Below are 27371 nucleotides of genomic sequence, written 5' to 3' on the forward strand. Positions count from 1 at the left end.
GCGTCCGCGCCTAGAGAGAGTCTTTCCAGCATTCTCTATTATCTATACTATAATTATAAAATTTCACCATCTGTTAACACCAAAAAACAAAAACAAAAAATAGTGATTTTGAGAAATCATAGACTAATTAGAAAATAGTATAAATAATCTTAACATTTTTCTCTTTTAATTATGAACCTTAACATAGACTAATCAATGCGGTAGTAATAAAAAAAAAAGATTAACTTAAATTATTGTTGAGTTAAATATATTTTCAAATTACCTCCCTTGAAAAAATTACCACAAAAAAAAGTTGAATTAATTAGTTTTTTCGACCTACTTTTATGGAAATGTATCCACTTTTTCTGGGAACCTAAACGAAAATGATATTTGACATTAATCTTTTTAATACGTTTTTGCAGTTTGCGTGTATTTAATATTTTCTTGACGTTATGCGAAAGAGTAAAAACCGTGGCAATTATAAAATAGCTCTATGCCGCTATATAAACAAACCCTACTCTATTACTTATAATAAGACACTGCGGTGCACTGAAAAGCACAGCATGGTGCGAATGTTTACTTTTATGGTTCCAAAAGCTATAGCGATGACAGAAGGAAGGAAGGACTGACACACGCTCAGCCCGCTTATATTATAGATATATATATATATATATATATATATATATATATATATATATATATATATATATATGTATATAAATATTTATATATATATATATATATATATGTGTGTGTCAATATTAATTATTAATTGTATTAACTGAAATATGTATTACATGTTGCAGCTCTACAATGAACACACCAGAAATCTGTACAGAAATCATTAAATGCCTAAAGAATATATGGGCTGATCAATTATTGTTGGACTTTACAATCAAGATACAAGATGACACAATCACATGTCATAAGCTCGTTCTTGCGGCCTGCTCTGAATTTTTCCAAGCATTGTTTCGATCAGGAATGAGGGAGGTCACAGAAAACTGCGTTGTGTTAAAAGATGTTTCCTATGAAATATTTCAGTTGATTCTGAAAACACTTTACACAGGTGTCAATGTTTTAACGTTGGATAATTTCATTCACGTTTGGAGGGCTGTGCACATGTTGCAGATCAACTTTATGGTACAAATGTGTGAAGGATTTGCTATAGCATCTGTTAAAATTGATAATTGGGAAAACATATACACAGTAGCAAAACATTTAGGCTCAACTACTGTGCTTGATAATCTTCATAGGTTCATGCTAAGAAACTTTGATCAAATAAGTCTTTCAGCAACATATCTACAACTGTCTTTCAATGAAGTTAGGGATTTGGTAAAAAGTCAGGATCTTTGTGTCAGTAGCGAGGATTTGGTGTTAGAATCAGTAATTCACTGGGCTGATATTGCTACTGAGTGTAATACCGAATCACGCATCAACAAAAGAAAAAACATAATTGATGTTGGCAAAAACGGTTGTGGACTGAGAAAGGTATATTCTGATATCTCGATTAATAATGCAATGATTGAATGTTTTTCAAGGAAAAATCAGCTGATAGAACTCGTGAGTTTAGTGAGGACGTATCTTGTTAGTCCATCTGTTTTATCACGCGTCTATCAACACGAATTGTGTTCTGAAAATAAAAACGTAAGGGACATAATCGTCAGTGCTTTATTGTACCATGCCCAACTTACAAAAGACGGCCAGTGGCCATCTGCGGCTATAAACAGATCCTGTAGTATCTATACACACGTCGGGGTCTATGTAAAAGATTCCAGACATTTTAGAGCAATACGTGCAAGCGATGAGACTTGGTTCGACTTGCCAAGTTTTAGTGATTTAAAAGACTGTGTTCAGCTGGTCACGTGGGACGGGGAGCTGTATGCAACAGGGAAACCACTGAACCGTCCAAACGAAAATTGTGTCTTGTTTGTGTTTTCCGAAAATAGCTGGAGAAAAGTTTGCAATCTTCCTTGTCACAATTTGTTACTACTTTCTCATGGACAATTTATTTACATTCTAAACAAAGACGATAATGTTATATACATCTTTAATCCAAGAAATATGAAATTTAAAAAGTGTACACAGTTTGTACCACAGGCTGACGTTAAGCACGCAACCGTTTTTGCAAACTTCCTTCTACTTTTTTGTACTGAAACTCACAACCGGGTTGAAGGCACAGCTGTTCATCAATTTGATCTTTCGTCTAATGTTTGGACCAAGCTGGACCCTCTGGATGGACCAGCAGAGCAGTTAATCAGTTTCAAGAACGACAAACACAGCTACATATTACAGACGAATGGCAGTTTATGGGTTATGTCGCAACCGATTCCCTTGAACGGCATCGATTTTAAATGTATTTGTAAACTTTGGAACTGCGACAAGAAATTACACGGAGCATTGACCTACAACGACAAGCTGATTATTTTTGGAAATGATCCGTTGAACGATCCCAAAGGAGCTAATAAATTAGTCACAGTTCCTGGACACGTTGGAAAAATCAAACACTGGGGCCATGCATTTAAAAGTTCTAATTTTGTTCCAGTGACTCTTTTGAAAACATCGTAAAGAAATGTCCAGAACAAGATGCACATAAGTTTAAAATAGGCTTTATAAACCATAAAAATATAGTGCAATCACACATATAAGAATACATTTATATTTGGTTTTATGTATAGCTTTTTATAGCATTTATCTTTAAAAATTATATAAATTGTTTTACACTTGATAAAATAAATGTCTTTAAAATACCAAACAATTTTTGCTGCAAGGGTTGAAAAGAGATTATTTTATTGATATGTTCTGAATCTCACTGCAGCTATACGAGATCGAAAGTATACAAAAATCGATTGGATAGTTCTATTAAAATTTGGAACATTTTAAACATTTTAGGTAAACCAGCACAATATCTTATTAGATACGAATATTCTATATTACAATGGAAAATTGTTTACAATTTTTTGAAGTCGTCTTGTGCGAGTATTGAAAATATAGTTTTTAAAATGTATAATTCCATAATGTTTCTTAACGATTAAACTTAAGAAAATAAAAAGAAAAACATCCAATCTTGATGGTTTGTAAAAAAGTATATTTTAAATTATCCATGATATACGTTTACTTTACATATTAATCGTATATACCATTTTTTTTCTCTAAATTTGTATTTACCCGTTTTAATAATTTTTTTGAGATTAAATCTTGTTATGGGTAGTAACAATAACTAATATTTTTTTATATATAAAAAAACTATATGTATAAAACAAATATTATTAGTTTGTATTTTATCAACATGTTTTGTTAAAAATAAAGCACAATTTTCTTTTTAAAAGGTTTGATATAATTTGTTTTTAACTTCTGTCGTGCTTAATGCTTTTATCGTCTGTCATGCGTCAAATCTGGAGAGCCAAATTTAGACCACTTTTAATGGATCAATTTCTTTCAAACTTAGAACAAGAGCTAAGATTCGATACAACTGCAATTTGATTATTATTTTATTTAATTGGATGCTAAATTAATTTTTAAAAATTTAATTAACTTTCCGATTATAGGTAATATTTTCCGCGCGATTTTACGCACATAGATAGAGTTCACTTGGTTTTAGTCATGCAATGCTACTGTATCAAATATTTTAAAGTATTAAGCAAATTTTTAAAAAAGTTTTAATAAAGTTTTCTATATATTTAAACACTAAAAAGTAGAAAATAAATTATTTTTCAAAAGTAATAATAACGCAACGCTATTTAAATACTTATAAAGAAAATTGTCAATACCCCCAATCATGGAGCTCGTTCTTTCACGGCCCCCAACGAAATATAATATATATATATATATATATATTAAAAATGTATAATTCATGCAGATGTAGGCCTTTTTCAACCAGTATCTGCTTCGTACAGCAAAACGTACCCCCCCCCCTCTAAACTTTTAAATGCCTTAAATTTTAGTTTACAAATTGGAATTTAAAATAATATGTTATACACACAACAACCCAATTCGCCAACACACATATAAAATGTTCACTATAGTTTAACATGTGTGCGAGAATACAGCCGTTAAAATTGAAATCAATCCACCATACAAAAGCACAATGACGTGTGTCTGTCCGTCCTTTTATCACACCAATGAAATCGTGTACTTTCAGATGGGTTTCAGAGAACATTGCCACTACAGATAGGCGATCACTCTCAAACCAACAAAAACAAAACTACAGCCATCCTAATAACCACGTTTGAGTGATACAATCTATCTGTTCTTTGTTAAGGATTGAACTAGATCGACGTCTAGCATCTACAACACAATTATCATACACGGTTAAAACCTGGACCCGATGACCGTTCTATTATACCCACTATAGGGACGTAAGTGGGTTGAAAACGCAAGCTTTTAATTTCTTTCTTAACTGTTGTACACACATGATGAGCGAACACACAATTTTCATGTAAGTAAACGTCTTTACAATTTAGGTAACTGGTTTTCAGTTAGCAGTGTGAAAAAAAATAACAATGACCAATAGTTTATACTTGTTTCACCGGGATTTAAAATACCCGCGAACATCAGGAATTTACTGGAACTCAATACTATCGGCTCAAATTTACAACCCAACCACACCATTACAATGTAACTTAAATCTGATCAATACGCGTAAATCATAACTCTATTCCAAGACGGTAGATCTTACTTCTAGAATTATCTTATGCCAAGATTATAAAGCAGCACATACAAATAGACCATTGTAGATCCTATATCTATTTCCTTTACCTTACATTAAATCCATTCTTACAGACATTAATCAAGTCACAAACATAAGAGCTCACTGTTAGATTTCATTAAATCCAACCCTACAAACATTAATCAAGTCACAAACATAAGAGCTCACTGTTAGATTTCATTAAATTCAAACATACAAACATTAATCAAGTCACACACATAAGAGTTCACTGTTAGATTTCATTAAATCCAACCCTACAGAAATGCGCACTAATTAAACAGTATTTAATTTTTAAAATTTAGATTAATTTTCAAAGAATAAATTAATCATCTAATTAGGTAACATTTTATGTCACAATACAGTGTCTTCAAGTTTTGACCTACATGTAAAGTTTAAAATAATTCATTCCGGTGGAAGTGTTTGAAATTGCACTCGCAATTTTCCAACAATGACGGACGACAGACAGAGGAATGAAGTTAGAAATAAATGTATGTGTTTTTTTGAGAAATCTGAAATAGGATAATTACTACTTACGGTCACCGAAAATTACTCACCACTTGTCAAAAACAAATAATTAGATAGGCCTATTCTCCATATATTTGAAATTTCATCTAACTTAAACAGTACTCATGTTATAGGATTTGAAAAACCCAAACCAGAATAAGTTACCACAAATCGCTGAAAACATAATACAGAACTACAAATCTGATATAAAACTTAAATAATAAAATTTTGTCAACCTAACTTTAACAGTATTGAAGTTATCGTTTTAACAGACAGTCAAACACACAGGGGCAGACTTTTAAAGGCCAGTTTTTCCCACTCGATGACTCGTAAAACGCAAAAATTTTGATAAATATGGATTTATTATTTTTGCCCGATTAAAATAAGTTCCCTTATATTCAGTATATGATGAAATATCGAGGTGTAAAAATTTCATGTGAATTTTGTGAACGATTACTATACTTCCTCTATAGGCTACTCTGTATACGAGAAAGTAAAAAGAAACTTTTTAATAACAAACTGTTACATAATCATGCACTAAAAAAGAATAAATGATTTTCTTAAAAGCTAAATAACCAAAATGAAAAGCGTGAGTCGTTTACTAAATTTTAAGAAAGGTATTCAATACATATAATAGCGACCCATGCTTTAAAAGTTAAAATTTTAACGCATCTAACTTTTGCGCACTTGAACAGTTAAAAACTGATGAAATATAATTATGTTCGCGCACCATAGAATGCGCTTACTCAATGCCTTTGTTTACCAACTTTACGATCTAAGAAATTTTATAGCAATTTTTTTCAAGATTAAATAACGTGTGTGAAATATATTTAACAGAGAGGAAGTATAGTATAGTGATTAAACAAGCAGAACTTTAAATTTTGTATACTATGTAATGTAGAGGGACATTTCTTTGAAAACTTCCTATAATGTTGTAAGGGTTTGGTTGCAGAGCAAATCATATATCCGAGTTCTCTTCATAAGTCTGGGATTTCTAACTATTTTAAATTCACTTTTATTTTTTTTTGTATAGCGTAATGTTACGGATATAATTAGGTTTAGTATGCACGGTTAGAGTTGTAGTTAGGTTTTCTATAGCAATTTAAGTGTTTAGTTAAGATTGATATGACTTTAAGTTAAAGTTCTAGTTATAGCGCGTATATGAATTTAAATATAGGTTAAGATTTAAGAAAATATATAAGCTTAAATTAGAAGTGATTAACTCATAGCTGAGGTTTAGCGTTAAATAAGCAATATTTTATTTTAAAGTTCATTTCATTAAAAAACACTCTGTTTATGCGTACATTTCTAGCTAGATATGGGCTTATGTATTCAGATTTTCTTTTAAGTAATATTTAATTTGTTTTCACGTTTAAGTTTTGCTACATTTGGTAGTGTATAATTACTTAATTTTAGGCAAGGTTATAGAAAAGGTGTTAATGTATGTTTATTATTTTTTCGAAAAATACAGTTATTTGTGTGTGTGTATTCAAAAGGTGTATTATTAAAAATCTATTTCAGATTACTCTACATAATGGGCACACCCAAAATCTGTACAGAAATCATTAAATGCTTAAGAAACGTATGGACTGATCAAATATTGTTGGACTTTACAATCAAGATAAACGATGACACAATCACATGTCATAAGCTCGTTCTTGCGGCCTGCTCTGAATTTTTCCAAGCGTTGTTTCGATCAGGAATGAGGGAGGTCACAGAAAACTGCGTTGAGTTAAATGATGTTTCCTATGAAATATTTCAGTTGATTCTGAAAACACTTTACACAGGTGTCAATGTTTTAACGTTGGATAATTTCATTCACGTTTGGAGGGCTGTGCACATGTTGCAGATCAACTTTATGGTGAAAATGTGTGAAAGATTTGCAGCTTGCTCTATTACAATGGACAACTGGGAAAACTTGTATGTAACAGCTAAACTTTTAGGTTCAACTTTTGTTCTAGATAAGCTTCATAGCTTCATGTTACAAAACTTTGATCAAATAAGTCTTTCGGCAACATATCTACAACTGCCTTTCAACGAAGTTCGGGAATTAATAAAAAGCCAGGATCTTTGTGTCAGTAGTGAAGATATTGTGTTAGAATCTGTGATAAGATGGGTTGACTGCTATGCTCCAAATAATACTAACACAGATATTCAAAACACAAACAAAATAGTCGACACAGAAAAAGATTGCAATGAATTGGAAAAAGTACCTTCTGGTAACTCGCTTAATGTTGCATTAACCGAGCATGTATCTAGAAAAGATAAGCTGACAGATTTAATGAGTCTGGTGAGGATATATCTTGTTAATCCTGTGATTTTAACACGATTTTATCATCTTAAAATGTGTTCTGAAAACAAAGACTTTAGAGATATAATCGTCAGCGCTTTATCGTACCAAGCCCAACCTTCAAGAGACGGCCAGTGGCCATCGGCGGCTGTGCATAGATCATGTAGTAGATATACAAATGTTGGGGTTTATGTGAAACGTTACGGACAGTTTAGAGCAATCAGCGCCTGTGATGAGAAGTGGCATGATTTGCCGAATTGTGTTGATTTAAAAGAAAGCATCCAGCTGGTCAGCTTTGATGGCGAACTTTACGCTACAGGGAAACGATTCAACTTGCCAACCAAAAATTGTAAACTCTTTGTCTTCTCTGAAAACAGCTGGAAAGAAGTTTTGAATCTGCCCGGCCACAATTTGTTACTTGTTTCTTATGGACAATTTATTTACATTTTAGACAAAGCCGAAAATTTTATATATAACATAAATCCAAAAAACATGAATCTAAAAAAGATGACAAAGATCCCGGCGGATATTGATGTAAAGCACATTATTAGTTTTGAAAACACCCTGCTATTGTTTTCCTCACTAGTTCATAACGCCAATGACAAAACAGTTGTTCATTGTTACGAAATTTCGTCTGACGCATGTACCGAGCTAACTCACCTGGATGGGCCAGCGGAACAACTGATCAGCTTCAAGAACGACAAACACAGCTACATATTACAGACGAATGGCTCATTGTGGGTTATTTTACTCGCATCATCCCTAAAAGGCATCGAGATAAAATTTATTTCAAAACTTTGGAGCTGCAACAAGAAATTGTACGGAGCATTGACCTACAACGACAAGCTGATTATTTTTGGAAATGATCCAAATAACGATTCGTCGGAAGCGAAAAAATTAGTCACCGTTTCTGGACATTTAGCCCACATTTCACACTGGGGGCACGAGGAAGCATGTTCTAATTTTGTTCCAGTTACACTTCCAAAAATAGCGTTACTTAGTAAACCCTGACACGCTTCTTAACTTGAATAGATATTTTTTGATAGATTGTCTTACAATAACAAAGCAGTTTATTTGCATTTACTAGCAGATTTTGTTTTCTAAATATTTTAAATTTATTTTATAAACATTCAGAATTTGTTTACAACTGACTAATTTCGCAAAAAAATTAGAAAGCAATTTTGTAACGTTGCTAGAGTAAATCTCAATGCAATGATATCAAATTTACATTATTTAGCTCTGAAGTTCTTAAAACTTTGGAAGATATATAATTTGTTGAGAGCAAATCTCATGCAATGATATCAAATTTACATTATTTAGCTCTGAAGTTCTTAAAACTTTGGAAGATATATAATTTGTTGAGAGCAAATCTCAAAATCCAATGATATCAAATTTACATTATTTAGCTCTGAAGTTCTTAAAACTTTGGAAGATATATAATTTGTTGAGAGCAAATCTCAATGCAATGATATCAAATTTACATTATTTAGCTCTGAAGTTCTTAAAAGTTTGGAAGATATATAATTTGTTGAGAGCAAATGAATATTTCATATAATGTTTGAACCTATTGAGGTAATTTGGATTGAACAGCATTCAGGAATGAAAGAGATGGTAATATATTAACGATCCAATGGGTATTGATTATTTACTTACACAAACCGCTGCAAGAATCTAAAGCAATTTTTAAATGTTTAATTTCAAAAGATATAACAATCAGACTTCATCTACATATTATATTTTTAGCAACAAGCAAAGTAAAATACCCACGGTGACTCTATGCTGGTTTCATCAATCTTGTTATAACTCTGATCCGCTGTCAAGCCTCGAGTCATTCTTTACCCTCAGTCATTTCCTATAAAACAGAAAAATTGTGCAGTGGTGTATTTAATAAGATTTCACAGTTTTCTTACAATTTATTTTTGCTAACGTTTAAACCCGTATTATAAATCCTATAATTTTGTGCATTTTTTTCAATTATTTTTTTAAAACTTCTATCTTGTGAGACATTACATACATAATGTTTAAAAAACTAACTTAATTAAAATAATTAACTATAGAAACAAATAGCCTTGAATCGTAATGGAAATACAAGTATTTACTTTATAATATCCATTTTTTTCTATATCTCTATAATGAAACTATTTTGTGTTGAGAATCCTATTTTTATTTTTCTTCTGTTTTATACTTGATTACATTTATATCTAAAATCTCTGTTCAGGGAGAGAAAGGATCAAGATTTAATCGATAATCAATAGGTCATAATATGTAATTTTTTTAGTAATTAATAACTATACGTTAATTTTTGGAATTTTGTTTTACAATCATGTTTCGTCGCATTAAAAAAATTCGAAATTGTTAGCTCATTATTAATACTTTATGTGCATTTCAATCAGGCATAAACTACAAAAACACTTAAAACAACGTTGATTAAAAAAAATTGGAAAAGGCATGAAAACAAATCTAAAAGCAATATTTAAATGAGATTTACTTTATTAAAACAAACTAAAAAAACGGGAGTGATCTCCCCTAAACTTTCTAGAATATTTCTATATAACACTGCAGGCGATGTCAACTCGGGATATAGACAATATTTTAAATCCAATTTCAATTACTTAAACTTTTAAAATATAATACAATCTCGTAGAAAAAAGAATTGCGCACCAAGTGAACTCCAAACAGTATGTGTATAATATTGCGCAATATTATTATTAATTTATAAAGTGACATGCGGTTTTTTTTTCAGAAATCGGAAATAGCGTAAATTATTACTTCTTGTCACCGGAAATTACTCAAAATTTTACAGAAGGCAGAGAAGTAGATCTTTTACTTATATGTGACATTTCGTTTCTGAAACAGTACTTAAGTTATAGGCTTTTGAAAGATTGAAAGAAGAATAAGTTCCATTCCCGGTTACCGGAAAGCGCTAAAAACTTGTTACAGAACTACAAATTTGATATAATACTTATATATGAAATTTTATAAACCTAGCTGTAACGGTACTCATGTTATCGTGTTTACAGAAGCACACACACACACAGACATACGGGCAAGAGAGGTATAAAACATCGAGATTTTCGAAAATATCGATATTTTTTTTTGCACGAATGCAATACTTTCTCTAAACTTTGTATACGAGAAAGTAAATAGGCATTGCTGCAAACTAATCATTCGTCAATACTAGCATATCTTTAGTCGGTACAGTCACAACCTAAAGATTGTTTTAACGATAATTCATTGAAGACTTGAACAGTTTTGATAATCTTTGGTCTGGACCTAAATTTTAATGTATAAATGATTAAATTATTTAAGAACCAATATTTGTATTCATTGAAACAATTAATTACATCCTTGTTCAGTTTTAAATTCGATACACAAATGAAAATAATATACACTTGCAGCATAATTAGAGTACCGAAGCAATCAAATCTAAGTAAACATTGTTAGTGGTCATAACTTTAAATCAAAGCACGGCTTTATCATGCATGTACTTAAATCTAGAATATTCACACATGTGAATTCACACGACGATTTCAAACTACAAAAGCGGTAGCCCACAGAAATATCCTTTTACTTGTCAACATTCAACTTATAGATTACATTTTAAAAATCATACTCTTATAGCCTGCATCTATAAGCTAAACACAGAAACAACGTTAAAACAATTCAACTATTAGATAATAGGTGACAAGACAAATGATCTCAGGACAAATAATCTCATACAAAATATCCCAGACAAAATATCTCACGGACAAATTGTCTCAGGACAAATAATCTCATGACAAATGATCTCGCGGACAAAAGATACCAGGAAAAAGCCAAAGGCAAATAAACATCATACCCAGATTCAAACCCTACATCAACCCTATTTTTTTTCTACACAGAGGCGCTAAATCCTAGCCGACACGATAGAATCGTGCCCATATGCCCTAAGCAGTTATTACAATAAATTAAGACATAGATAATGGCTCGGGTTTTTATAAACTCTTTAAACTTTGATAAAATCTGCCCACAGTAAAATGAGCGGTTTTAGGTTATAGTGACGGAGAGTATGTTGATGTTAGTATCGGTGAACGGGGAATAGGGTTATTTTAGTTTAAAGTCATCGTAAAGTGGTGGTGCTGATGAATCTATTGAGGTGAAGTATTTAGGTATTAATTTAAGGACGTGTTATAAAGTCGCCTTGATCGAAAAGCATCAACACACGAGCAATTTTAGAATATAGAAAAACATAGATCTGCCACGGAGCACAAGACACACGCTTCCACGCGATAACAAGTCTAACACTCAACTTAATTAATTCACGCGGCCCAACTTCACCCTAAGGTAACCAACCTCTGCCTTACCCCAGCAGTCCCGCGAGGGGAGGGGGCGCCTAACCTATTCATGCATTAACTCGAACTATTTACGACTGGGACAACTACAAGCTATTCAGATTGTATCTAGTGAGGGGACTTACTGTCAAACACTATAGGCCATTCCTATTACAGCTATTATGATCTATCTAACCTACAATTAAAAAATGTAATAGCATGAACATAAATACAATTAAGAATTAAACGATATTTTATCCCAGTTTCCTACCCTATGCTAACCCCAGTTTTAACACTAAGATATGCATCAGGCAATAGCGCTTTGTGAGGAATGAAGCTGATACAGAGTTGGGAATATGTATTCGTTTTGTCAATAAGTTTGTTCAGAGGCGTAGCGACCCTTCCCGGCGCCCGGGGACAAACTTTTCGATTTGCACCCCCCCCCCTCAAGATTTCGATTTGCACCCCCCCCCTCAAACTTTCGATTTCCACCCTCTCAAACTTTCGATTTGCAACACCATCAACCTTTCAATTTACTTTTCCAACTAAAGTCCTATCGTTGTTAAAGATTTATCAATGTAACTGAAATAAATTCTTGCGCACTGAAAAAGTTTGGAAATGGAAATTTATGTTTTCGCACCAACGAGGTGCGTCTATGGGGTGTCAACATTGTAAACAACCTTTGCTTCAAATCTTGTAGTCTATGAACTAATAATAATTATTTTAAAAAGGTAAGTCGAGTATATTAAGCGCAAAAACAATATGACTGAGCATGTTATAATAATGTAACGTCCTTTACAGATTAGCTGTTGAATTTTGTGTTTATTTTTAAACGTTTTCCGCAAAAGTGACACATTTAGACTACATAGGATTCTAGTTTAAGTCTTATTGGCTTGGCATTTATAATATCTGCTTGATTTTGTGTAAAGATTAATATTAAATATAAATTTACCCGTAAGCTAAACATTATAACTTAATCATCTTTGTCTTTGATGCCTTATGTATGGTTATAATTTTATACTATTTAGATTGGATATTATTCTTATTTATATATATGTAAATATATTTTGAAATTAAAGATTTTTATTGCTTCGTTCAGTAGTTAAAGTCCTAGTTGTGTGCAATGTAGCCTACAATGCGCATGAACAAACAAGCATTGTTTAATATACTAGGATCCTATGTTAAGTTCAAGACCGATTGAAATACTTTTCTACGGTTTAGGTGGCTCTAGCGAGCCCCAAAAATACCCCTGATACCCGGGCTCTCATTGAGTGGTGTTCTCCCTTACGTTTTCGTAGTGTGATTATTGTACACTCAAGGTTTTCACACAGCTCGTCCGTGGGCGTCTGGGCTGTATTATGGACAAACCCGCGCCCAGACTACTAAGATCAAAGAAACATAGTGCCGGCATTGTTTACATTAAAAAAGAAAAACCATGATCTAAAAATACACTATTGGTAATTCGATAATGAAAACCTTGTGAAATATTTCGTCACTCTGGTTTGTAGGAACAGATTCATTTGAATATATAAAGTCAAGGGGACAAGATACCCATGTTTTCGATAAAATTTTAATTTTGCTCCCCAAAATTTTTATTTCTTAATTCGGTACAAATACATTTTATCTATCTAACCCGAACATTTCGGACTTCTACAGCTTACGGTTATCCGTTTATTACGATGTGAAACATGATACCCCAGGCAAGTTTTCACACTACTACGCGGACAGCGGCTATCTTCGAGCGGGTATTACATCATTTATTGCCCCGGAGGCACCATATATTTTACAGCAATCTAAGGGCCAAGCACTCGTGTACCCGCTGGTACCTTTTCGTGTACCTTTCCTTTTGTTCTAAAAATAAATGGAATAGAAGTTGTTTTCTACAAAGTAATATTTTATATCAAACTCCTTATAAGGGCATGCGCGTAAAAATTATGAATGGGAAGAGATTCATTGATACTCTTGACCAATCATATTATAGTACAGTAAATCAAAATAATTCACGATAGGTTGCAACTAACCATGTGTGATAGGCGGCCATCTTGTTTCTAGATAAACACAACAATCGCCTGTCTTTGTTTGTTTACTTTATTTGCATATACTCTTCTATTTATTGTTTTAAAGTTATACAACAACATTAAGTTTTAAAATAGAAACTTTGCCTAGAAATGTACTGTTGATTATCACTGGAAAACTATTAAACACTGTTTCGTACGCTTTATACTAAGCTGAAACAATGCGTCATGGACATGTCTATCAGTTTGAAGAATGTACTGTCCATTCCCTTCACCCCCCCCCCCCCCCCCCCTCATCCCTTTCCCTCCATTCAACCAACAGCCGTTTTATAATCTTGCTACGGCATGCTGTGATAGGCTTGAATGCGTTCATCAGGCTTTACACCGGACTGTATACGACACATGTGTTAATGTGTATACCAATCTCTCCGTATAAGGTGCGCTAGCAACGAATGTAAGTACTATTTGGGATAGCTGATAAGCATTCACTTAGGCCCTGAACTTGACCCTATCTACACAGATATGTTATTCGCGGTTGAATTATCATTAGTAATCAATGGCTCATCGGTTCTTCACGCACTATCCAGCAGTGGGGTGGGGTGGAGGGGCGATTGTAGGAAAAAAAAAGTCACAGGAAAAAAAACACAGGAAAAAAAGTCACAGGAAAAAAGTCACAAACATATATTTGCATAGAATTAGTCAATACTTTTATTATTATTGAATTATATATTCAGAAAGTGCAAATTAAAAATTAAAATTAGGATTAATTAAATGTAATGTAATGTGTGTAGGTTGTATACGCATGGTAATTTTTATAATTCATCTAAAAAAAATTCGTATGAAGTATGAATATTGTATTTATGTTAAACATAATATTAATAGCATTTAATTGAATATTCCAACATCCTCGGTTTTATCGTGTTTTTTTTTAAATACTAACATTAAATTACCGTGAAACGGCAAGTTCATCTAACTTGCTGCCCTCAACTCATCGCAACAATAGTTCAACCACCTTTACTGCCCACATTTATCACGCTCATTACATAACAAAGCATAGGATCCAAAACAGAAAGCCGACAAGGTTCAAAGGATGTCATTGACACAAAACGTCAACAACAATGTTCGGACAAAGGCAGACTAGAGAGAGGCGGACCAGAGAATACCCTAAGGCAAAAGATATGCAAAACACAATGATGTGCCTAAATTTCGATTATAATTAACTTTTCTACCGCGTATTTAACTAAATACTTAACTAAAGTTGAGATTGTAAATTATCTTAGAGTATTATTTAGTTACAATTGTTATAAACGACAGTGCTTTTAAAGTCTATAAATAATATATGCTATCAAAAATTACAACGCATAACAATAAACATACAGAATTTTACAATTTTCAACAAATAAATCAAAATATTTCTGAAAAGATTTTTGTGACTTTTTTCTGTGACTTTATTTCTGTGACTTTTTCCTAGCAAAAACTGGGACTTTTTTTCTGTGTTTTTTTTCCTGTGTCTTTTTTTTCCGTTCACCGGAGGGGCGTGTCTAGCCTCAAGCGTTGTACCGAGTGTTGTGTAGCAGGCTATTATCATAAGGCAATAAACTTGTGTTAGCTACAGTTTAAAAGACATTGTATTTAAGTGAGAAGACCAGCTAACAAACAAAACTTGAGCTGGTTTGGTGATAGCTGTTCTGAGAAAACCGCTCGATTGATAGTATGTATAATACTTAATAGTCATAAATTCATTACATATTTTCTGCTTACATAGAAAAATCTATCTAAATCTTACAACATAAATCAAAGCGTATTTCATTAGTCAAATGGTTCTTCCACATATGACAAGACGTCTTTTTCTGTTGTCTATAAGAGAAAACGCACAGTGCCTTTTTCCGCTCTTCTTTTCACGTCTTCTCAACTTTGCATTTTTACGCAAAATTCAACATTCAAATCGCTAAGGCTTTGGAACCCTTTGTCATACAAAACTAAAACATTCCACGTGCATTCAGCATTATACCATCTACAAAAAGAGATTTGTACATTAAGTTTATTGCGATACTTTAGGAAATATTGATATTAATGTAGAACCACCCCCTAATTTTTGCACATAAATTTACGTAAAAATTTGTATTAAAAAATTGAGTACGAGCTATCGCAATGAGTAAACGTACAAATGTATAGTTTGGTTTGCGAAATTGAAATCTTTCATCCGCTTTTAAAAATCTTTTATGGGAACAAAGTTATAGCGCTTTGAAAAGGTGTTAATTTTCACACTTTTTCGCGGTTTCCATGACAACCAGTACTGCTATTGACGGCTATATATTATTTTTGTCTATAGTTTAACAACTATATACATATGAACTTATTAAACACCCAGAAATGTGTTAAATTAAAAAAAAATTCTATCCGTGGTGCCTATCTTTAAGTGAAATCATTTTACATAAGATACTTATCTACGCACAATTGGTGCGTAGATGACGTCACTTGTACTTCGCGAGTTTAGTACAACTTAAAGTATTGCTCTATTCTACTCATTCAGAATAAATTATATAATATTGTATTATATTCTACTCTGTTCTACTGTATTATACTATATTCTACTACGACATTTCAGCTATATTCAATTCCGCTCGTACATATTATATATATATATATATATATATACATATATATATATATATATATATATATATATATATATATATATATATATATATATATATATATATATATATATATATATATATATATATATAATTTTGAAGCATGTTTTTTAATATACTTTACAGATATCCATTAAACATGAACACACTTGAAATACGTTCTGAGATTGTGAAATGCCTGGGGATCATGTGGACAGACAAAATGTTTCTCGACTTTACAATCAAGATACAAAATGACACAATCACATGTCATAAGTTCGTTCTTGCTGCCTGCTCTGAATTTTTCCAAGCGTTGTTTCGATCAGGAATGAGGGAGGTCACAGAAAACAGCGTTGTGTTAAAAGATGTTTCCTATGAAATATTTCAGTTGATTCTGAAAACACTTTACACAGGTGTCAATGTTTTAACGTTGGATAATTTCATTCACGTTTGGAGGGCTGTGCACATGTTGCAGATTAGTTTTATGGTAAAAATGTGTGAAAGTTTTGCAGCTAAGTCTATTACAATGGAGAACTGGGAAAACATTTACGTAACATCTAAACTTTTTGGCTCAACTACTGTCCTAGATAAGTTTCATAGCTTCATGTTAAGGAACTTTGATCAAATAAGTCTTTCATCTACATATCTACAACTGACTTCCAATGAAGTTCGTAATTTGATAAAAAGCCAGGATCTTTGTGTCAGTAGTGAAGATATTGTGTTAGAATCAGTGATACGATGGGTTGACTGCTATGCTCCAAATAATGCTAACACAGATATTACAAACACATACATGAAAGTCGACATAGAAACAGATGGTATTGAATTGGAAAAAGTACCTTCAAATAACTCGCTGAATGTTGCATTAACCGAGCATGTATCTAGAAAAGATGAGCTGGCAGATTTATTAAGTCTGGTAAGGACATATCTAGTGAGTCCAGAGGTGTTAACTCGAGTTTATCAACTTAAAATGTGTTCTGAAAACAAAGACTCTAGAGATATAATTGTCAGCGCTTTGTCGTACCAAGCCCAATCTTCAAGAGACGGCCAGTGGCCATCAGCGGCTGTGCACAGATCTTGTAGTAGCTTTACACACGTTGGGGTTTATGCAAGAAAAGATGGACAGTTTAGAGCAATACGTGCTAGCGATAATACTTGGTTCGACTTACCAACTTGTGATGGTTTAAAAGACAGTATTCAGCTAGTTACGTTTGACTCAGACTTATACGCAATAGGAAAACCTCTTAACATGCCAAACACGCAATATAATTTATTTGTCTTTTCTGGAAACGGCTGGAGAAAAGTTTTTAATCTGCCTGGTAACAATTTGTTACTTGTTTCTCATAGGCAGTTTATTTACATTTTAGACAAAAGTGATAATGTAATATATCTTATAAATCCAAGAAGTTTGGATTTTAAAAAATTCATGAAAATTCCATCTCAGTTAGATGTAAAGCACGCAACTAGCTTTGAAAGCTCCATTCTTATTTTCTCCTCTGAAACTCAAAACAACATTGAGAATACAGTTGTTTACAATTACGAGTTTCCGTCAGCCGTTTGTACCAAGCTAACCGATTTGGATGGACCAGCAGACCAGCTGACCACTTTCAAGAACGACAAACACAGCTACATATTACAGACAAATGGCTCTCTGTGGGTTATTTTGAATGCATCGTCATTAAAAAGAATTGAGATAAAATTTGTTTCTAAACTATGGAATTGCCAAAGAAAACAATACGGTGCTTTAACCTACAATGAGAAGTTGATTATTTTCGGAAATGCCACTGAGAGAGATCCGCCAGATGCAAATAGAAAATACACTGTTCCAGGACATCTTAAATGTATTTCATACTGGGGACATGATAATGCTTTGTCGAATTTCGTTCCAGCTACACTTCCAAAGACATCTTTACTTAGGTAACTGTAAAGCTGTGTCTATCAAATAAGATAGATATTTGGTTGATTTTATTTAACCATGAAAATACAGTTCTAAAGCTTATAAACGGAGAACACTTATTTGTTTCTTTTTTATAGCATTTATTTTGTGATGTTTTAAAATACTTTTTAAGCAAACATACTTTCTTTAAAATGAGAAAAGAACGTTGCTAATGTTGTAGAGTTTCCCACTCATTCAATGACTTTAAAGTCAATAGTTTTATCAGAAACGCATAAAGAGTTATAAACTTTGAGTTATATGACCAGTTATAGCTATTTTGATGAACCAGCACAATAGCTTTTTCTATTAGGAATAACGAAGATTTTTATCTTTAAAGACCAACGAGAAACGGCAACGTGTTGATAGTCGCATCTTGTGCATTGTAGTTGTATTTTAAAATGTGCTAACTCAAAATCGTTTTATATTTCGCTTTGTGTTTTAACAAATTTATTATTTTATAAAAAAACTCCCAATAAAGATCTATTAAAGACAAAATTCATTAAAACATTTCCTGACAAAGTTTAACCAAATAAACATTTTGAGGCTTAATATTTATAGTATTTTAACTGTAATTTAATGACCGTTACTAGGGTTAGGGTTAGAGTTACGTCAACCATACAATACCTGTGATCCTTCGTCAGATTTGGAGCAGCCTTGTATCTTCGATTATTTCAATCCATTTCCGAACAATGTGTAGCGTTTACAGGATATATTAAATTGGGGATTTCATTTTTTCATACAATTTATTTGCATATACTAATTAAGATATTTCATAATTTATACTATTTATTTGCATATACACTAGTACGAATTTAATGTATAAATGGCATGATGTCTTTTAAAATACTATTATTCCTTTTTTATTAACATTACAAAAGTGACAAGTTTTCAGATTATGACAGCACACAAACAAGATACTTATTGATTAAAAACTAGCTTGATTTATAAGGGAGTGAATGGGAGGTGTGAAAATGCTAATGTAGTCAAAGATTGTCAAATGTTTTTTTTTTTTTAATTACCCTTTGTATATGCTTGTTTACACAATAATAAAATACCAATTGATTGTTTTGAGCATCTAGTTTTTCTTTTAAAATTGTATTCATTTATTTTAAAATCCCAATTTAGATGGAATAGTTTGAAACTTGGTCAGCACAAGTTGTATCATCAAATACAGCAGCCCAAGTTATCAATACTTAGACTAAATGTTCTTCCAATGCTATGAACACATATGTAAGAAAACAATGGGTGTTAAGCTTTGATAATCATAACAAAATAATTAGCGGAGTTTCAAAATCGCTGTAAATCTGCATTTGAAAATAAAAAAATACAAACACGTGTAACACATATGGTTACCAGCCAAGGGGGATAAAAATATGAATTTTTAATTCATGGAGTTGCGGCCCCTGTGGGGCTGTGGCCCTGTGGACGTAGTTGTTTTTTTATGCTTTTGTGAGCGATGTTACCTGTGTTCCATGTCATGTGACATGGGACTGTGGGTAGTTTCATGCCTAGCCGTGTCAGTCACACACAAGGCTGCTGTCTGTGGACACGGTGACCAAGATGTAGACCTAATGAAAGTAGTTATATAAATTATGTTTGTTAAAATACTTATTTGTGTATTCCTGCTAGTGCTGCATGTGCACACTAGTTAGGGTGAGTATTAATATAAGTATTTATTTGTAGTACTACTTATTGGTACTTGTTGGCAGTACTGTGTACTGGCCAAAACATTTTTTTTATACCCGTGTATATTGTAGCCTACACATGGTGTTGTCAGGAATGTAACTTTTTTATTTACATTTGTTTTAGGGCTACAGTTTTTGGTTTTGGTTTTTCTTCTTGGCTAGTTTGCTTTGTACTACTGTGTTGCATCGCCGTCATGGCTCGATGCTGTAAATAAAGCGAGTACTTGACAACAACTGTCGGTGTCGGTGTGTACTTAATCTCAGGGTCAGCCCGTCTTAACCACAACACATCAGTGGGTAAAAGCATCCCCACTGAGTGAGGGTTACACACGTTTATAAAGCAAACTTTTTTATATGTGCACATAGAAGATAATTTATTTCTTATAATATAAAAATATACAACTGTTAGGAATGTATATTAGATCTATTATTATAGTAGAAGGTGGCGTAATCAATTATGTACGTTTAGAGTAACGTCCCTTTTGTTTATGCGTATAAGCGTTGTGTCTTGTATGAAACGTAAATAATGTAGCCTACACTTCTGTAGCATGTTAGCTATTAGAAGGTGAGTGACATTTATTTAAGTTAGGACTTAGAGATTAGGGGTATATAAAGACAGAGATAGGTTAGAAGGTCAGTCATCATATTGTTGTCGCTTGGTTATCGTAGTGACCTAATAGTTATTGTAGTTCAAGTATTGTTATCTCCAGTCCATCGTTCTGCTATAGCTATTGCAGGCATCCATTCATAGTCAACTGTGGTAGATACAAACTGTTTGCAAATATCACTTAAGAATCAAGTCAAATCGAAGGATTTTGTGTTTCAAGTGAAACTACTTTATCTTGTGTCGTCGGCCCTGTACCAGCATCTCACATAGCAACAACCACTAGCATCCAGACATATCACTGAGGAGAAGATACTAACAATGTATTTCATACATTACCTGGCCAATGCGCGCAATGGCCATTAACCCCTGGCCATTGTCCGAAGAATTTAAACTTATCAACGGCTTTAGTACTTTGGCTGGCCAATGCGAGCATTGGTCGTTATACCCTGGTCATTGTCCGTCGAAGACTACAGTGTGAATGAGTGTTAATAAATCTGGCATGTTTTTCATTGTGAGAACTGTATTGCTTTACGCGTGTTTGTAAAGCATTCTTTATGCAAATAAGACATGGATCAAACTGGCGTAAAACAAAGAGGCAGACTGCCAAAGAAAAAATATCTACGTTTGTTTTGTTTTTTAAACAATAGCAAAGTATGGATTACTCATGTATGTGATAGTCTCCGTGTGATAGATTCCTTCCAACACAATTAAGTAGGCCTATACGCGTGTCAACGCCGTATAGGACGTTGACTTCCATTTAAGTCTACTTTACTTTTTGGAATTGCCTCCAACTAAGAACAAAATACAAGGCAGCAGTTGTTTGATTTTGAAGGAACGAAATCTATGACAGTCGGATTCAACGTCAACGCGACACAAGATTGAAGTTTGAAACGACATTGTGCCAGTGGATGATTGTAGTGAAAGATGAGTTTTCATATTTAGAATTAGCTTGAGTTACAGGATAAGCCTTAGCTTAAAGTGAAAGCCAAATGTGGATATTAGCGTTGGTTTAAGTTTCAGTTAAATAATAATCTGCCAGAACTTCAATGCTACACTGTCTATCACTTTGCCGAGGCCATGCCATATAAAGTTAGAAGAACCGGCTTTGATGAAATCTGTTATTGCCTGGAAATTAAACCATTTTTTTTTCTAATTACATATAAGAGGACAATTATGCTTAAACTCGTATTCAAGTTATGTCATTATGTACTTATATGTATATGTATATATATATATATATATATATATATATATATATATATATATATATATATATATATATATATATATATATATATATATATATATATATATATATATATATATACATATATATAAATATACATATATATATATACATATATATATATATATATATATATATATATATATATATATATATATATATATATATATATATATATAATTTACACCTACTTGTGCTGTGTAGTGAACAAATGCAGGCGGATGTATGGTGGTGAATGTTGTTTGTACTTTGTACCCTCTCCCCGTTCTTCCATGTTCAATCCTCGTGCTCTGAGTTATGACAACCGTTTTGTTCCTGTTTTCTGTAAGGGTATATATAAGGTGTGTTAGAACATATGTGATTGCCTCAATTTCGTTTAGATTTCATCCAGAATCAGTGTAGGTTTCTTTGTAATTTTAGCAATTGTTTCTTAGTTTTCGTACTCGCATTTGCATTTAGTGTTTGAATGGACACCGTTAGTGAGGATGCGGACCGCACCGTGTGATACAAATTAGGGGAGTTCCACCAGGGCAAAAACAGATAAATATATATAGAACAACGGTCATGCCAGTTAAAAAGATGATTAATTAGAGTTAAAAAGTCTTTTTTAAAAGCAAAATTGACAAATCCCTTTATGTAATGGGGGGGGGGGGGGGTGACACCATGATACAAAGCTGCAAACGTTATAGAAAACAATACTCAATCGAGCTGTATATATAACCGACTATATATGAAGATCGTTAGTATGATCTGGACACTGTTTATAGCTGTCATCGGTGAAGGCGGGGGGGGGGGATGACACCAACTAAAATATGCCTGCGGAAATAAAAGCTTCTTGAGAATTGTAATAACTGACACGTCACTCTACGTCTGGGGCGAGGGTAGGGAGGGTGACACCGTTAGGTTGCCGCACCGGGTGACAACCGACCTAGCAACGCCACTGAGTGTATCTGGTATTAAATAAAGTAAGTTTTGAAGAGCCCTTATTTCCTTCTGCTATGTTTTGTAACCCGTTACTGGTTGTTTAGTATTATAAGTAGCGTGAATATAATTGTTTGATAATCCCTCGTATGCGAAATGTTTTTCATAAGAATCTTTACCATCTCAATACTCTGTATACGAGAGAGGAAACGCTATACTGACACATAGTGCATTGTCCGCGTTTGGGAATGGGAAAATTTCATTTTTAGTGGGAGTGGGATGGGGGAGGAGTGTTATAGTGTAAGTGAGGTAATATATGCATGTGTATATGTTTGCCGGCGTATCATTATTTAATTAATAGAACACTGATAAATTTGACTGCACACCATCTTTTGCGCAATACAAATGTTAAGAAATAAAACCTATTTTCTCGCACCAATAAACATTGTTTACTAACTTTTGCTTTCGACCATGCATGTTTTGAATCTACGACATTAGAAATTGTTTATAGATCTAAATCTAAATATTACAGAACGTATGTAAAATCTATTACACACAAAAACATTATCAGTGCACGGATTAAATAAGTATAATGTGTTTCATTTAGAATTAGTGTATAAATCTTGTTAAGTGCTTATTGCAAAAAAGCACATCTATAAAGATCAAATAACTAATGTTTAAACTTTAGACTTCTCTTAACTATAATTTGAGTAAAGCTTAATATTTAATTTAGATTTAGTATTAGGTGGTCGGTAATTTCTGTAATTATAATTATTTTATCCTTGATACATTCTGATAGTTCGATTGTTTCGAAGCATGAGATAATGCCACGGAGAAAAAAAAATTCTTTTATATGAACATAAGGCTTTGCAATTTGTTGTCTTGAATATAAGGCAAGAAAATTCTACTAAATTGATTCCAATAATGAATTTTAAAATATATCTGGGTAGCTTCAAGTTTTGTCGTTGAAGGAGCAGGGATGTGGGTGTAGTTTCCTGGATATATAAATATCAGTAATATGATAGTGAAGGGACGGAGTGGCCTAGCGGTAGAGAGCTGGACTGCTAACCAGCAAGCTCTGATGGGAACCTAACTCACGTTAGGGAATGTAAGTGCGACTAGGCATAGTACTGACCATATTATCTCTTCGTATGCCAAGGTCACATAAAAAAGTGCACTCTACTTCTATTGCCCCATGTTTTGGAAGGGGAACTTTACTTTTTTTAACATCATAGTACGGTATACGTGAACCGTTAAGTTGCTTTATATCGGGTCAAATAGTGATTAACACATTACGTACCGATGCATAGAGTATTATGAAATGATTGTACAAATTCTAAATGTGTGTAATGTCCGAACTCGAGACTTTTGGGTGAGCAACTGGAAGCTCTTGAACTTGTCTACATTGTGTACGCTCATGGTCTTTTATGCTAGAAATGTATAATTAAACGAGCCAACCCCCGGCGTACTATACGTCGCTACAACTCCCAACCTCACTTCCACCACCCCTACACCCCCACCCCCGTTAAAACAGCCTCCTCTAAATTACCTTCTCTAAGTTGCAAATCGTTTAAAAATAAATAATCTGCCTCTAATACACGTCACTAATTCGACCGGGCTCTACGATTGTAAACATTTGGTGTGAACCAGACTTCACCAGGCCGGTGGTGGTGGTAGCATTCCGCCTGGAGAGGGAGGGAAGGCTATGCTCGCTTACGTGGTGGTGGTTCCCGCAAGGTCTCCACGTAGATAATTATATATATATATATATATATATATATATATATATATATATATATATATATATATATATATATATATATATATATATGTATGTATGTATATGTGTGCCTGTTTTTGAAAACATAACATTGTGTTGTATATATACATAACAATATATATATATATATATATATATATATATATATATATATATATATATATATATATATAAATATACATACATATATGTGTTTATGTATTCGTGTGCGTGTGTTTGTATAAAGCTTATTGGTTATTTTTATCTACATTACAGATCTTCCTACAACATGAACTCACCGGAAATCTGCACAGAGATCGTGAAATGTCTCGGGATTGTGTGGACAGACAAAAAGTTTCTCGACTTTACAATCAAGATAAAAGATGACACAATCACTTGTCATAAGCTCGTTCTTGCGGCCTGCTCTGAATTTTTCCAAGCGTTGTTTCGATCAGGAATGAGGGAGATCACAGAAAACTGGGTTGAGTTAAAAGATGTTTCCTATGAAACATTTCAGCTGATTCTGAAAACACTTTACACAGGTGTCATTGTTTTAACGTTGGATAATTTCATTCACATCTGGAGGGCTGTGCATATGTTGCAGATTAATTTTATGGTAAAAATATGTGAAATATTTGCAGCTGAGTCTATTACGATGGAGAACTGGGAAAATATTTACCTAACAGCTAAACTTGTTGGCTCAACTATTGTTCTAGATGAGTTACATTGCTTCATGTTACAAAACTTTCATCAAATAAGTCTTTCATCGACATATCTACAACTGTCTTCCAACGAAGTTCGTAATTTGATAAAAAGCCAGGATCTTTGTGTCAGTAGTGAAGATATTGTGTTAGAATCAGTGATACGATGGGTCGACTGCTATTCTCCAAATAATACTAACACAGATATTCAAAACACAAGCATAATAGTCGACACAGAAAAAGATGGCAATGAATTGGAAAAAGTACCTTCAGATAACTCGCTTAATGGTACATTAACCATTGCATTAACCGAGCATGTATCTAGAAAAGATAAGCTGACAGAATTACTGAGTCTGGTGAGGACATATCTAGTTACTCCTGCGGTTTTAACACGAGTTTATCATCTTAAAATGTGTTCTGAAAATAAAGACTTTAGAGATATTATCGTCAGCGCTTTATCGTACCAAGCCCAACCTTCAAGAGACGGTCAGTGGCCATCAGCGGCTGTGCACAGATCGTGTAGTAACTTTACACACGTTGGGGTTTATGCAAGAAGAGATGGACAGTTTAGAGCAATACGTGCTAGCGATGAGACTTGGTTCGACTTGCCAACTTGTGATGGTTTAAAAAAAAATATTCAGCTTGTGACGTTTGACTCAGACTTATACGCAATAGGAAAACCTCATAACATGCCAAACACGAAATATAAATTGTTTGTCCTCTCTGGGAACGTCTGGAAAGAAATTTTTAATCTGCTCTGTAACAATGTGTTACTTGTTTCTCATGGACAGTTTATTTACATCTTAGACAAAAGTGATAATGTAATTTATCATATAAACCCAAGGAGTTTGGATTTTAAAAAATTCAGAGAAATTCCAACGCAATTAGATATAAAATACGCAACTGTCTTTGAAAACTCAATTCTAATTTTCTCCACTGAAACTCATAACAACATTGAGAATACAGTTGTTCACAATTACGACTTACCTTGTGACGTTTGCACCAAGCTAACCGATTTGGATGGACCAGCAGACCAGCTGACCACTTTCAAGTACGACAAACACAGCTACATCTTACAGACAAATGGCTCTTTGTGGGTTATTTTGAATGCATCGTCATTAAAAAGAATTGAAGTAAAATTTGTTTTTAAGCTATGGAATTGCCAAAGAAAACAATATGGTGCTTTATCCTACAACGAGAAGTTGATTATTTTCGGAAATAATCCTGATAGAGATCCGCCAGATGCAAATAGGAAAAATACTGTTCCAGGACATCTTAAAGTTATTTCATACTGGGGAAATGATGATGCAATGTCAAATTTCGTTCCAACTACACTTCTAAAGACATTTTTACTTAGGTAACTGTAACGCTGTGTACATAAATAGGAAATATAGTTGGTTGACTTTATTTAACCATAAAAATATAGTTTAAAATTTTATAAACGGAGAACACATATTTGGTTTTAATTTTATAGCATTTATTTTGTTATTTAAAAAAAAACCTTTTAAGCAATTATACTTTCTTTAAAATAAGAAACGAACTTTGCTAATGGAGTTTCCCACACATTCAATGACTTTAAAGTCAATAGTTTATTGTTTTACCAGAAACACATAAAGAGTTATAAAAAAAAAACTTTGACCAGTTCTAGCCATTTTGATGAACCAGCACATTAGCTTTTTCTTTTAGGAATAACGGATATGTTTATCTTTAAAGACCAATGACAAACGGCAACGTATTGATAGTCACATCTTGTACATTGTAGTTGTATTTTAAAACTCCAAATAGTTATTTATAATTTAGCTTCGCGTTTTAACAAAATTATTTTTTTGTGAATACTCCAAATAAAGATCTATTAGAAATAAAATTCATTAGAACATTTCATGACCATGAACATTTTGAGGCTTAAGATTTAAAGTATTTCAACTGTATTTTAATCACCGTTACGAGGGTTAGGGTTACGTCAACCATACAATACCTATGATCCTGCGTCAGATCTGAAGCAGCCTTGTATCTTCGGTCATTTCAATCCATTGCCGAACAATGTGTAGTGTTTACAGGATATATTCATGTTGGGATT

General features: G+C 33.0%; 4 protein-coding genes across 4 annotated transcripts; all 4 read left to right on the forward strand.

The window, feature by feature from the left end:
• Positions 1 to 792: 792 nt before the first annotated feature.
• On the forward strand, positions 793 to 2544 carry LOC131942775 (kelch-like protein 26). The gene has a single exon (XM_059302702.1). The coding sequence runs from the start codon at positions 793 to 795 to the stop codon at positions 2542 to 2544; it is 1752 nt and encodes a 583-aa protein (XP_059158685.1).
• A 3338-nt stretch (positions 2545 to 5882) lies between these two features.
• LOC131942811 (kelch-like protein 8) lies at positions 5883 to 8691 on the forward strand. The gene is made up of 2 exons (XM_059302746.1): positions 5883 to 6003; positions 6710 to 8691. Exon 2 carries the CDS (start codon positions 6723 to 6725, stop codon positions 8487 to 8489), a length of 1767 nt encoding a protein of 588 aa, XP_059158729.1. The 5' UTR covers positions 5883 to 6003; positions 6710 to 6722; the 3' UTR covers positions 8490 to 8691.
• A 3746-nt stretch (positions 8692 to 12437) lies between these two features.
• LOC131942796 (kelch-like protein 8) lies at positions 12438 to 18611 on the forward strand. The gene is made up of 2 exons (XM_059302723.1): positions 12438 to 12519; positions 16587 to 18611. The coding sequence occupies exon 2, from the start codon at positions 16600 to 16602 to the stop codon at positions 18358 to 18360; it is 1761 nt and encodes a 586-aa protein (XP_059158706.1). The 5' UTR covers positions 12438 to 12519; positions 16587 to 16599; the 3' UTR covers positions 18361 to 18611.
• Positions 18612 to 24882: 6271 nt separating this feature from the next.
• Positions 24883 to 26655, forward strand: LOC131942776 (kelch-like protein 8). The gene has a single exon (XM_059302703.1). It carries the CDS (start codon positions 24883 to 24885, stop codon positions 26653 to 26655), a length of 1773 nt encoding a protein of 590 aa, XP_059158686.1.
• Positions 26656 to 27371: the final 716 nt, after the last annotated feature.

This window comes from Physella acuta, unplaced genomic scaffold (genome assembly GCF_028476545.2).
Source record: "Physella acuta isolate Inbredline_101_S28 unplaced genomic scaffold, ASM2847654v3 ptg000426l, whole genome shotgun sequence".
In the NCBI taxonomy this organism is placed as follows: domain Eukaryota; kingdom Metazoa; phylum Mollusca; class Gastropoda; family Physidae; genus Physella; species Physella acuta.

Coding starts and splice junctions, on each gene's coding strand:
- LOC131942811 (XM_059302746.1), top strand. CDS start 6,723: ATGGGCACACCCAAAATCTGTACAGAAATCATTAAATGCTTAAGAAAC.
- LOC131942796 (XM_059302723.1), top strand. CDS start 16,600: ATGAACACACTTGAAATACGTTCTGAGATTGTGAAATGCCTGGGGATC.
- LOC131942775 (XM_059302702.1), top strand. CDS start 793: ATGAACACACCAGAAATCTGTACAGAAATCATTAAATGCCTAAAGAAT.
- LOC131942776 (XM_059302703.1), top strand. CDS start 24,883: ATGAACTCACCGGAAATCTGCACAGAGATCGTGAAATGTCTCGGGATT.